Source organism: Myotis daubentonii, chromosome 2 (genome assembly GCF_963259705.1).
Source record: "Myotis daubentonii chromosome 2, mMyoDau2.1, whole genome shotgun sequence".
Classification (NCBI taxonomy): Eukaryota; Metazoa; Chordata; class Mammalia; order Chiroptera; family Vespertilionidae; genus Myotis; species Myotis daubentonii.
In genome coordinates, this window is record NC_081841.1 from 192,716,288 (window position 1) to 192,730,066 (window position 13,779).

Below are 13,779 nucleotides of genomic sequence, written 5' to 3' on the forward strand. Positions count from 1 at the left end.
GATGTGCCTCACAAGGGCCTGTCTCAGGCTCACATCCACCTGTTGGCCGGGCATTGCTGAGGCCAGTGTAGGTCACAGGTGGGTGTGCTCACCACCTGTGGTCGGGACCAGTGTGATGTTAACATCCAGCCCACATCTCTCTGGGTCTGTATTGTGTCTGCTTCCTCAGGCCTGTGGATGTTTTATCTGGACATTGTTTCAGGATCCTGGCAGTTCATTGGTGCTAAGGTATTCAAGATCTACAGTTTAGGAAATTGACTTTAAGTGGGTTTAGGAGTTGACCTTTTTTATAAATCTCACCTGTTAGAGAAATTATTCTCCCCCCCTCCACCCCCTGATTTAAGCAGTCTCCAAGTTGCCAATATCCTGATAGTACTTCGTGTATTTTTTTTTATTTTATTGATTTTTTTACAGAGAGGAAGGAAGAGGAATAGAGAGTTAGAAACATCGATGAGAGAGAAACATTGATCATCTGCCTCCTGCACACTCCCCACTGGGGATGTGCCCACAACCAAGGTACATGCCCTTGACCAGAATCGAACCTGGGACCCTTCAGTCTTTAGGCCGACGCTCTATCCGCTGAGCCAAACTGGTCAGGGCACTTTGTGTATTTTTTTTAAAAAAGTTGCTCATGAGTAGAAATAAACTCAATGGGAAACTGCCACAAAATAGTAAGTTACTGAAATATAATTCGTTGGTGCTTATCTCCTTATAAGCTCCTGAAACTATTTGTTTAAAGGAAACAATTTATGCACATCTTAGCATGTTTTCACCATTATTTATCTGCTGGTTAGTTTGTAGCTTTCAGAATTTTTTTAAAAATATATTTTTATTGACCTCAGAGAGGAATGGAGAAGGAGAGAGAGAGAGAGAGAAAAACATCGATGATGAGTGAGAATCATTGATTGGCTGCCTCCTGCAACTCCCACACTGGGGATTGAACCCGCAACCCAGGCATGTGCCCCCGACCGGAATCGAATCTGGGACCCCTCAGTCCACAGGCAGACGCTCTTCCCACTGAGCCAAACTGGCTAGGGCAGTTTTCAGAATTGATGGAGGCATTGCCACGGTCTTTCCTAAATAGATACTAGTGTACAGCTAATTCCTAGTTAGTTTGAAAAAATGACCTGTATTTCTGTGTCTTGTGAGAATTAGTGTTTGAACAAGTAATAGATTACTATTTATTCATATTGCTGATGTGATGAATCCGACAAAGTAAACACTGCAGGCTTTTCATGCTTTCTGTTAAGACGAAGTTTAATGCTGAGCATCTTGGGAAGATAATTACTAATCCATTTTGTATTTTGGTAGCAATTCTAGTTTAGCTTTTTATGCATTATACTATTCAGCAGACTTTTAATATTTGGATACTTAAAGATGTTTATAAGTTTGTGGTGTGGACAGTTATGAATTATATATCTAAATTCTTAATCCACTCAGGGTAATATTTCTTCATCCTCCTGTCCAAACTGGAAGTAAAGTACTTTTTAAAGTAAATTATTTTTAGACTTCCCAGAGCCACTTTTTAAAGGGGCCATTTGTTTTCATGAGCACGCTCCACGTGAATTATTGTTAGTGTAGATCACAGAGGTCGACAGTGCTTCTAACACAGCCAGACCGCAGCAAGTCCATGGCCCTGGAGGCTCTCAAGGTGGCTGCCAGGCTGAGGGGCGAGTGTCTGAGACCCTTGGGCAGCCCTGGGCAGACACGTCAGGTCAAGTGTGTCCCAGCCAACTCTTCCCTCTCAGCAGCCCCCTCTTTCTCGTCTTCAGCTGGACACAGTCCTGAGCTGTATCAGCTAAATACACTGCACACATTTGAGGTGTATAGCATTCACCAGGTTCTCAACATTCCATGCTTAAAGGAAATTAAAGACACTGATGGAGTAAAAAGCAAACTTCAGCAAATGCTTTCAACTCTTTCCCTTCCAAAGAAAATGATGAGAATGCTGACAATAGCAAACTGTGCAAAGTTGAATTCTGCTTCATGCTTCCCTTTTCCTCTTGGGAAATGAGAAGAAACGATTACTCCACCAACAAGGGGAGCTGCTCGAATGTGAACCTCCGGGAGGCAGAGATGCTGTCCGTCGCTCCCTGTTGAGTGCTGAGTGTAGGGCAGTGCTTGTTCTTAATGCGCGCTTTTTAAGTTCCTTGGTTGTTGCCCGTTTCTCCCCAAAGTAGCAAATGCATGGATTGTTCCAGATTTACAGCCGCCTGCATGTAGAGGGCTTTGTGGACTTGACAGCCAGTGTTCATAAAGGCACGCAGAGTATCCCAGCCTTTGCCTTTATTTATTTTTTTAATATATTTTTATTGTTGATAGTATTACAGATATATCCCATCCTCCCCCTTTACCCCTCTCCTCCTAGTCCTTACCACCCCCCCCCCAGGTCTTCACTACCCTATTGCTCATATCCATGGGCTATGCCTATAAATATGTAAGTTCTTTGGTTTATCTCTTCTCGTCCCCCCAGCCCCACATCGAGGTGTGTCAGTCTGTTCCATGCCTCCCTGCTTCAGGTCTTACTTTGTCGGTCAATTCATTGTGTTCATTAGATTCCACAAATAAGTGAGATCATGTGATATTTATCTTTCTCAGATTGGCTTATTTACTTGGCATAATATTTTCCAGATCCATCCATGCTGTCCCAAAGGCTAAGAGATCCCTCTTTTTTACAGCTGCATAGTATTCCATAATGTAAATGTCCTACAGCTTTTTAATCTATTCATTTACTGATGGGCACCAGCCCTCACCTTTAAAGTGTGATTGTATTCCATGAGACACACTGAGTGATAGACACAGGACGTGCTAGAAGTGGCTTGATGCCACATGACTCAGAGGCACCACCCTTTCACTTTCCCAGAACATTTGGGGGTCCTCCCGTCCAGGGGTCCTGAAACCTGATACTTGTTAGGAGCTAGTTTGATTTAGTCTGTCAAGGTGACTCTTCAGGCAAGTTGTCCGGTGCTGCTGATGGCACTGATGCAGGGACCCCACTTGTCAGCCCACCACTCTCACAAGCGATCGCCAATAGAATGTTGTTAAAATGTTCAGACCTGGCTCGGTAGGTCTGGGAGCCTGCTGACATGTGCCGCACCAGGAGAGCAGGTGCCCACGGAGCTAGAACTCTGCAAAATTCTTCCAGCAGAGCGGGTTCTTAACCTCCGGCAGGCAGGGGTCACACACACTGTTCCATGGACCCAGGCTGACTTTTCTCATCCGAATATAAGCAAATCTACATTTAAACGACTTCTTCTTACAATGAAGTCTGTTAGGCAAGTGAGTTGACTTTCACCTTGTAGCATGCCTCTCACCATGGTTTCTCCATTGCCCTGTTTCTGGTCATTCTTGTCTTTACAGGCCATTAGGATCGGAAAACGTGCTTCTTAGAGGAGCCACACTAAAGAACACTGAGAAAATCTTCGGTAAATATTTTAATTAATGAATTATTAATCATAGCCTCTAAAATTAAGGGTATGTTAAGTAATTACAATGGTGGTACCATGAAAGCATCTTCTGTACTTTGAAGTACTTTAGACTTGATGACAGCAATAATTCTGCATCACTAAGAAAAGCAGTATTGATGTATAACTGCAATCCATAAAGCAGTGACATCGGAGGATATTGCTTATATATTAAGTGCCTACAGATTTTGACTCAGAAACAAAGTTAATCCATGAAAGAATCCACACAGTATATTTTGTAACTATTTTTTTAGTGACTTTATTTCTTTACTAGTATCTCCCATTTCTGTGTGGGTTATATTTTATGTTTTAAGTAAAATAAATTTTTAATTAAAATTGCTGTACCCTTTTGTGGGAAAACCCAAATTATTAAAATCTGAGCTTTATAAAAAATACAGATTGTTCTCTGTTGCAGGAAATTTTCTTTAAAAAAGTACTTCTTCAGTCTAAAGAGCCCTATTGTGTGACTCTGTTTATGAACAGCTAGCTTGCCTAGTGAAATAAAAAATATAATTCCTTTTACCCAAAATTCCATTTTCACCATAGCTGTGTGTAACTTACTATGTAAAGGTAAATACAGTTGTGTTACTGTTCTGACATTTATTCTCTACTTTACAGGTGTTGCTATTTATACGGGCATGGAAACCAAGATGGCATTAAATTATCAATCAAAATCCCAGAAACGATCCGCTGTAGAAAAGTAAGGTTCAGTCCCCATTGTGTGAAGTCGGTAAAAATCTTTGACTTAGGAGACCAAACCACAGTAGATATGAAAACACTTTTCTCTTGGCCTGATTAGCAATTCCTTCGTGGTATCTAGATGGACAGTGGAGCTGATTACTTAGATTGACTATCTTATTTCGGTGGCGGGGGGAGGAGGGTGTGAATGGCCACACACCTTCAGCCCATGTGGCTCCCTCATGTGGACACCCCGGACACCCCAAAGTCCCAGTTTGAAGTCATTTGCAGTTTCCCAACAGTTCCTCCCATCATTTCCTGAAAAAGTCAAAGTTGGGTCATTTTTAATTTGGGGTATTGAAACCACATGTTTTCCTGAGCAAAGCATTAGCAGGGAGAACAGTCTTCTTTTTATTAAACCATAAAATCTTTGTAAAAATATGTCAAGGAGAGGGTTGAATTTGTAAGAAAATGTGGCCCGGATTTTTTCCGTCTTTGCCTCTTGTTAAAGTGTATCTGCAACTTGAAGTGGGCCACTGAGCGGTTGCAATTTTTTTAACAGAGAGATGTGTGCTGCTCTCAGGTTTGGGGGGAAGACTGTCAGGGTGCCTCCGGCCCCCTCTCAGAATCCAGTCTTGAAATGTGATCCTGGCCTCAATCAAATACCAAAATGCAGACTTGGCTCCTAAGCAAGAATGCTTTGTTTCCAGATGCCACATTGACAAATAGGTTTCAGAAATAGGTTTTGGAAAATTGCCCCTCCTTCATGAGGTCTGCTAAGACCTTGGCTACAGATTGAACATTATTCTGACGCAGAGGGCATTTCTTTCTTTGTTGACTTCCCTCCTTCCCTCCTCCCTTCCTGGTGGTCCGCTCTAAATCCAGAACTCATTGGTTGATGCTTAAAGGTAGAAGGCATTTATTTCTGGATGTTCTTTCAATGATAGAGTCCTAGAACATACAGAAACCTGTGTCAGCAACGCGGTTGTGTGGAGTCTCTCTCCTGTTTACAAAACTTGCCTTTACTGAGCTGTTTTCCTTGTGGTGTCTCAGGGGTGGGCAAACTTTTTGACTCGAGGGCCACAATGGGTTCTTAAACTGGACCGGAGGGCCGGAACAAAAGCATGGGTGGAGTGTTTGTGTGAACTAATACAGTTAACACTGCTGCTGGTGAAGGAGCGGAGGGGAGAGCAAGAGAACCCTCCACTCTTTCGGCTCCGAGGGCCGGATAGAACAGCCGAACGGGCCGTGGGCCGTAGTTTGCCCATGGCTGGTCTAGAATCACACGCCAGTGACCATGGAGGAGACTCAGAAATGAGCGTACGTTATTTTCACTGTCAGTGGATTGGGAGAGGGGTCTTCTAAGGGCACTCATTGCTGTGCCATTTATTCCTGATCTGCTTTGTCACAATGTGTTCACCTCGACACACAGGTGTGCAGCTCGCAAATCTTCAGGGAGCAATGACTAAGTAACCATTACCTCTTGTGTTTTAGATCAATGAATGTGTTCCTCATAGTGTACCTCTGCATTCTCATCAGCAAAGCACTGATAAATACTGTCCTGAAGTACGTGTGGCAGAGTGAACCATCCCGAGATGAGCCGTGGTATAATCAGAAAACCGAAGCAGAAAGACAGAGGAACCTGGTATGGACACTGACTTCCTTTGCAGTGATCAACAATGCTCTGTGGGCTGCTGTTGTGAAAATGTGTTAACATGATGAAGTTGCGGTTGATCCAATCTTTATAATAAGTACATGCACTGATATGGAAAGCATTGGTTGCCTCTCTAGCTGCAGATACTGGTTGCTTTTGCTTTCTTTGGATTTGAATATCCAAGTCTGGAAAGGTATTAGTTCCCATAGTACATTCATATCGATGCGCCTTAAATGCTTTTGGTGTTTCCAGAACCCAGAGCAGTGTCTATACTTAGAGGATGCTCAGTGAATGCTCATTAATGATTGTGAGGTAAATGGTACTTACTTATGGTACGTCTGTGGACAAAAACAAGAGACAATTATATGGAAACTAGGGTAAGAATTACTTTCATTTTTCAAATGAGAAATGTTTATCAAAAGTATTTTGCCCAAAACCAGTATATTAAAATAATTTGATCGAACCTTTTCTACTTAAAACAGTATAGTTTTCTGGTTGGGCCCAGTGAGTCCAGACCTGAGCCATGTGCGACTCTATAACAGTGTCCACTCAGTATAGAGTGGAGTTGTGTGCAAATCCAGACCAGTATCTACTCAGTGCAGGCCAGAGCTGAGTGTAAACTCCAACCAGGACCCACTGCGTCCAGAGCAGGTCTAGAACAAATCCCAGACCAGGGCCCACTGCGTCCAGAGCAGGTGTGGAACCAATCCAGACCAGGGCCCACTGCGTCCAAAGCAGGGAGGGATGGAACCAATCCAGACCAGGGCCCACTGCGTCCAGAGCAGGTGTGGAACCAGTCCAGACCAGGGCCCACTGCGTCCAGAGCAGGTGTGGAACCAATCCAGACCAGGGCCCACTGCGTCCAGAGCAGGTGTGGAGCCAGTCCAGACCAGGGCCCACTGCGTCCAAAGCAGGGAGGGATGGAACCAATCCAGACCAGGGCCCACTGCATCCAGAGCAGGTGTGGAACCAATCCAGACCAGGGCCCACTGCGTCCAGAGCAGGTGTGGAACCAATCCAGACCAGGGCCCACTGCGTCCAAAGCAGGTGTGGAACCAGTCCAGACCAGGGCCCACTGCGTCCAGAGCAGGTGTGGAGCCAGTCCAGACCAGGGCCCACTGCGTCCAGAGCAGGTGCAGAACCAATCCAGACCAGGGCCCACTGCGTCCAGAGCAGGTGTGGAACCAATCCAGACCAGGGCCCACTGCGTCCAGAGCAGGTGTGGAGCCAGTCCAGACCAGGGCCCACTGCGTCCAAAGCAGGGAGGGATGGAACCAATCCAGACCAGGGCCCACTGCATCCAGAGCAGGTGTGGAACCAATCCAGACCAGGGCCCACTGCGTCCAGAGCAGGTGTGGAACCAATCCAGACCAGGGCCCACTGCGTCCAGAGCAGGTGTGGAACCAGTCCAGACCAGGGCCCACTGCGTCCAGAGCAGGTGTGGAACCAATCCAGACCAGGGCCCACTGCGTCCAGAGCAGGTGTGTAACCAATCCAGACCAGGGCCCACTGCGTCCAGAGCAGGTATGGAACCAGTCCAGACCAGGGCCCACTGCGTCCAGAGCAGGTATGGAACCAATCCAGACCAGGGCCCACTGCGTCCAGAGCAGGTGTGGAACCAGTCCAGACCAGGGCCCACTGCGTCCAGAGCAGGTATGGAACCAATCCAGACCAGGGCCCACTGCGTCCAGAGCAGGTGTGGAACCAGTCCAGACCAGGGCCCACTGTGTCCAGACTAGGATTTATGCAAATCCAGACCAGGGTCCCTACTTCTTTCCTGTGTTTAATTGGGCCTCCCATCAAACTAAATGGCTTAGAGATAAGAACAGACTATATAGAAAAATCTTTGTATCAGACTGATGTTTTGGCATCTGTGGGTTATTACAGAGTCAGTTGGTCATTTGTCAGAGTCTCAAAGGAAACTTGGGATACTCCCAATGTAAAGTTTCCTACTGGCTCTCAGCGGGGAGGCCTCCTGTCTCCTGGCAAAGTGACTGTCTAACAGGTGACTTAATCCTTCCCCCTCCTCAGCCCAGAGGCCTGGCTGGCCTGAGGCCATTGCAGCACTAAAATTAAGTGACAGGCAAGTCATCCAATGGCCGCTGCAGCCCCTTGAATAAGCCGTATCTTTGGATTTGAAATACTTGTATTTAAAATCTGTGCTTGGGTGGTTTGTGCCTAAGCTTTAAATAGTTGTGATGTTGGTGTGGGGATGTGGGAAATCACGCGATGTTCTCTCAGTTTCTCAGGGCGTTCACGGACTTCCTGGCCTTCATGGTTCTGTTCAACTACATCATCCCCGTGTCCATGTACGTCACGGTGGAGATGCAGAAGTTCCTCGGCTCGTATTTCATCACCTGGGATGAAGAAATGTTTGACGAGGACATGGGCGAAGGGCCTCTGGTCAACACCTCGGATTTAAACGAAGAGTTAGGACAGGTCAGTGTCTTCTGAAGTGTCTCATAATCTTGTGAGGGCTGAGCCCCTCCATTTTATGTTCCCAGGTATCTAGATTCTAAATGATTCCTATCACGCAGGCAAATCATCCAGATGGCCAGATGACAGCCTTTCCATTTTAATTAGTGCAGAGAGATAGAACCTGCAACCGGGGAAAGACAACAACAGAATTGTTAGTTTGTGTGTGTTTTTAACTTGTATGACAGTTGGTAGTGCTTTTAAAGTTATAGTTATGCAAAATTAATTGCATTAACTGGTTGAGACATGCTCATCCGTAGCCTAAATGGTGCTCATGCTGTGAACCAAGGTGAAGGGGTAAAGGTGAGGTAACGTGTATTGAGTACCTGCTTCATAGGCATTGCACTGGGCTCGCTTCCATGATTTCCTTCAGTTCTGACACTGAGCCTGTTGTCCTCATTTTAAAGACGAGCAAAGTGGGACCCGGGGGAGTTTCAGTAGCTGGATGTATTGCAGGGTTCAAAACCCCTGCATAGAAATCCTGCTCCACAGTGCTGACCTCATGGCCTGGTGCAGGTGGCGTGAGCACTGTGCCACTGAGCGTCTCCATCTGTAAAATGGGCGTAAGGAAGGCACCTGCCTTGCCAGAGTGCAGTGGGGATTGAATGAGATAACAGAGATGAGGCATCCATCACAGTGTCTAATGGAACCGCCACGGGCAGGAGTCATTGTCACGCGGGATCGCCTGGATGGGGGGGCGGAGCCCATACTGGGGAGAGGCCTGTCCCCCTGACCTCGCCTTGGTCCTCTGGCCTTCAGTGGGAGCCTTCCCACTGCCCCAGTCTAACCTTTCCCCGGCCTTTTTGTTGCACGAAAGAGCATTTGATAAATGCTAAGTTATTTTTGTTACAGGAAGAAATTTTGAGTAGGTTTTTTTTTATATATAAACAGCTGTTTTCAACTAGTAGCTGAAATCCACTCCCTTGTGCCCCAAAACATTGGTCTGAAAATAGATGGTTAGACGCTGATAGCTGCCTACTGCTTCACCTCCTCAGGGCAAGGATACTTGTTACAAAAAAATGGTATTTTGCTTGTTCATGAGTTTGACCTTCAAATCATTCCTCTGGGACACTCCACACCCCTCGTGGAGTACTGTCTCAGTCAGCAATGTGCAAATTATAAGTTGGTGGCTCAGTATTAGAATACCTTCACCTCCATGGGGTTCATTTCCTTTGCAATAGTAAATGATGTATTTCATACATTCCGGAGAAATTCACGGAGGAAATAATATTTTTCTGTAACAAGATAAACAGAGAGCTGTGTTCAGTGCAGCAGGTTACTCTGCCTCAGAGCAAGGCTAGGAACGACTTTATGACACAGGAGCTCCGGAGATCGGTGGAGAGGCTTGTTGTAGAGGAGGGAACATGGTGAAATATTCATTGTTAGTGTGGATCCTCACTTTGAAAAAAGCCAGGTACCTGGTGAAGGGGCAGGTTTGGGGCAAACCGCGATGTTAGGAATCACAGCTGCCCGGGGTCTGAGGCAGCCTGCCGCTCCTCCTCGCCTTGGAGAGGGGCGTGTGGGTCCTAGCCAGCACCCCAGCCACGCCTCGTGTCCGCAGGTGGAGTACATCTTCACAGACAAGACGGGGACTCTGACCGAGAACAACATGGAGTTCAAGGAGTGCTGCATTGAGGGCCACGTCTACGTGCCGCACGTCATCTGCAACGGGCAGGTTCTCCCCGGCGCCACTGGCATCGACATGATTGACTCCTCCCCGGGGGTCAGTGGGAGGGTAGGTGTTTGACCTTTTGGACCAACACTGTCGCATTGTCTCTGTTCACAAGGTAGCCTGGTATCCCCTCTGGTCTGGGATCCAGGAAGGACATGAATCTTCCAGTGACTTGAGTGAGAAGCATGGTAAGATGCCACCATTTCCCACCAGTTCATCTGGCCAGTCACATCATGTTAGGAACAGCTTTAAAAATGTGGATGAGCAGGAAAACGGTCAGCTGTGAGCAAAGTGACCTGCATGCCACATGTGCTTATACTGTACACATGCTCACACTCATACCCAAACCCACATGCACATACATGCGAGCTCACATGCACATATGTGCACATAGACATGCACACAGAGACCCATGCCCCATACCCACACATGCATATATGATGTACTTACAGACTGCACATGTAGATATACCCCACACACATATCCTCATATGTGTGCACACAGGTAGAGACCACACATACAGTGCACTCACACACACAGAGACATGCACTCACATACACCAAATGCGGTGGCTTCAGATCTCAGCATTTCTAGGAGGCAGCCGTGACCCTCAGCTGTGGTCAGCCAGGAGACCATTCCAGAACGCTTGGTGACCGCAGAGTCCTGTGTGGTGTCCCCGAGGGCACCAAGGATGGCTGCTTTAGTGGGCTGGGCTGTGACTGCCTGTCGTGACCAAGCGAACCACCCACACACACACATGCCTCAGGTCATTTCACCCAGTCTGAGAGGAGCGGACAGGTGGTCTATGGCCTTCATGAGGTGCTCCACAGGCATTGCACCCTCTGGCCATTTGCTGGACTCCCCTGCCTAGCACATGTGATGCAAGTCTAGCCCTCCTTGGCCCCCCTCAGCCACAGTGATATCCCAGAACCCCTGAGAAAGCTTCCTGGAGTCCCCAGGGAACCCAGGCTCCTGGCGGCCCTGCATGGGAGCCTCCGCTGGCCCAAGGCTCCGCCCAGCCGTATTCTCCTCTTGTGACCTTGAACCAGTCACCTCCTCTCACTACATTCATTTCCTTTCCGTCTTCATAGCCCATTGGTCTTGATCGTAGCTACTGTGGAAGTGCTCAAGAATGAACAAAAGCCACAGTTACACTACCTTCTGACTACCGGAGGCAAAACTAATACTCCCTAACCCTTAAGAGTTGCATGCCCTGCTTTATTGTTTATTGTCTTCTGTTTGGTTTCCTCCTCCTTTAAGCCGATATGCCATGGATGTGTGCGTTTCTGTCCTGCATTTCTATAGGAGCGAGAAGAGCTGTTTTTCCGGGCCCTCTGCCTGTGCCACACCGTCCAGGTGAAGGATGACGATGACGTGGACGGGCCCAGGAAGTCACCAGACTCAGGGAAATCCTGTGTGTACATATCGTCCTCGCCCGACGAGGTGGCCTTAGTGGAGGGAGTCCAGAGGTACGTCTCTGGCTGCACGCGAGTCTGGTCTCAGCTGTGAGGGGTGGGCTGAGCTGGTCCTGGAGTTCTTTTCCACCCCAACAATGTACTTCTCCTGGACTCACACTGGGCCTGCCCTGAGTCAGGCCCCTGTGCCTGGGAGGCTTACTGAGGGGTGCTGAGCAGGTACTGCCTTTGTCACCTGCAACGGGCAGGTTCTCCCTGGCGCCTCAGTGTCTCCTTGACCTCCACAACCTGCCGTCAGCGTGAGAAGCAGCTTGGTCCCTTCTGCCAGTGTTTGTCACTGTCGTATATGGGTAGTTTTTCCTCCTCACTTCTTCAGTAAGAAGGTTAGAGGCCTTTCCAAATCATCACAAGCTTTTAATGATGCAAGCAACCTTAGACACCCTCATGAAAAGTCTTCCTCATCCATCCTAAAGAATTGAGGCCCAGAGATGTCAAGCAACTTGTTCCCAAAGTCACACTACATGAAGAGGGATTAGGTGGGGTGCTGGGGTTTTCTTTACCGTTAGCTTCCCTATCTTTGTATCCTATCATATTAAGTCTGTGTGCTTCTTGCACACTCCCTCCTTCAGTATCTTTTTATTAGGAGTGTTTGCTGCCTCATGACATGCAGCATTTAAGCAAACACTTGGAAAAGTACTTTAAATATTCCAGATATGTGGCATAATTTCAAGTCAAGGGAAATGTTCTTCTAATGATCACAGCTTACAATTCAAATTTAACACGAATGGTACTAATTTTCCCTCTTTGCTGCCTTTGATAAGTGGGTGTTGAACACCTCTCCTCTAATTAGAAGAGTGTTTTTATTGTTGACTAAACTAATGTATGTTTCCCATGCAGTTTGAATAGTGACATAAGTATGTAAACCATGTCAATTATTAAGTGCATAAACCCACACGTACATATAGGAGACTTCTCAAAGCCAGATTTCTCTCTTCTTGGAAAATGTGTGTTCAGAAATTAAGCCACATTCAGTCATTGATATCAGAAGTGAGGACAGGCTGCTCCTGCCTGTTATTCTAGACTCACCTTCCAAGAAGCCTTTCCTTCAGCTGCCCCCCAACTCCCCAGCTCCTGCCGGGATGGGGCCCCAAGGTCCCATGGTGCCTTCCTACCATTATGGCGCCATGCTGTGTCATTAGGTTGATACCTTTCACCTCCCACGCTGTCAGGTCCTGGAATCCAGAAGCCACGCCCTCTTCCTGCCCCCACTCCTGGCATGTGCCTAACAGCCCATGGCTCCACGTGTGTGCGGTGGAGGAGGAGGGTGTTAGAGTAAGGGCTTTGCAGACGTTGTTGCCTGGCAGCCTGCTCTAGAGCTAGTGTCCTCATCAGTGAAGTGGCAGCTGGTCTGGACAATGACAGTCTCTCAGGGTCCTTCTGATTCTGACATGTAACCTCTACGGAACAACCCCACTATCAGTGAGTAAAACTGGGTCAGTATAGCCAGGGACCAGTCCACACCCCTGCTGTCTTTCTGAAACCTGTTAATACCTACCAGTAAGAATGGTAGGTTCCCCACCCCTGCCTTGGGCCTCACCACTGTGGTGCTTAGGAGGGTAAGTCAGAAATTCATTTGGTCCTTGGAGAATTTTTGTGAGATGGTAAGCTCAATATTATAATTTCCTAAGTTTATAATTCAGTTTCCTTCCTCTGTTTTACCAGGAGTATTTCTTTTTTGAAAAGAAAGCTTTACCAGAATGTAAAACAGAAATATTCTATTGAAAGAGGAATATCAAAATTTCAAATTAACCACTGGGTTTGCCTTCTCCTCTACAGACTTGGTTTTACGTACCTACGGCTAAAGGATAACCACATGGAGATATTAAATAGGGATAATTACATTGAAAGGTAAGAATATTGTACATTATATTGTGATGTAATACAGAATTGTTTTACAAGGCATGAGTAAATTAAATGTTTGACCAAATACAGCAGGCTAATTTTTAAGCTGATAATGTTGTATGGCTGGAGAATGAGGTTATGGATAACCTTGGCAGAAAAAAGGTTCCCCACCCCTGCCTTGGGGCTTCAGAGGGGAGCTCATTCACAGGATGATGGGAAGAGCAGGTATTCAGTAACTAGATGTTTACCTTGCCATAGAGATAGATAAAAAAATGTTATTGCTGGTGATAGCTCTTATTTTTTAAAATCCTTGTTTTGTTTTCATTGATTTAGAGAGAGGTGGGGGGGAGATCAGTGTGTGAGAAAAACATCGATTGGTTGCCTCCTGTCTGCACCTGTATATGCCCTGACTCAAATTCAAACGCACAACCTTTTGGTGTATGGTACAACACTCCAACCGACTGAGCCACCTGGTCAGGAATGGTGATCGCTAATTTAAATTACTTAAGGGGGAGGTAG

General features: G+C 46.7%; 1 protein-coding gene across 5 annotated transcripts in view; it reads left to right on the plus strand.

Annotated features, from left to right (window-relative positions):
- Positions 1–13,779, plus strand: part of ATP11A (ATPase phospholipid transporting 11A) — a 144,405-nt gene that overhangs the window by 92,233 nt on the left and 38,393 nt on the right. For all 5 annotated transcript variants that reach the window (XM_059685141.1, XM_059685140.1, XM_059685142.1 and 2 more), the window contains exons 9-15: positions 3,361–3,425; positions 4,083–4,164; positions 5,637–5,787; positions 8,038–8,235; positions 9,833–10,006; positions 11,249–11,412; positions 13,195–13,266. In XM_059685141.1, the coding sequence (XP_059541124.1) occupies positions 3,361–3,425; positions 4,083–4,164; positions 5,637–5,787; positions 8,038–8,235; positions 9,833–10,006; positions 11,249–11,412; positions 13,195–13,266 (906 nt within the window). The remainder of the gene's footprint in view (positions 1–3,360; positions 3,426–4,082; positions 4,165–5,636; positions 5,788–8,037; positions 8,236–9,832; positions 10,007–11,248; positions 11,413–13,194; positions 13,267–13,779) is intronic.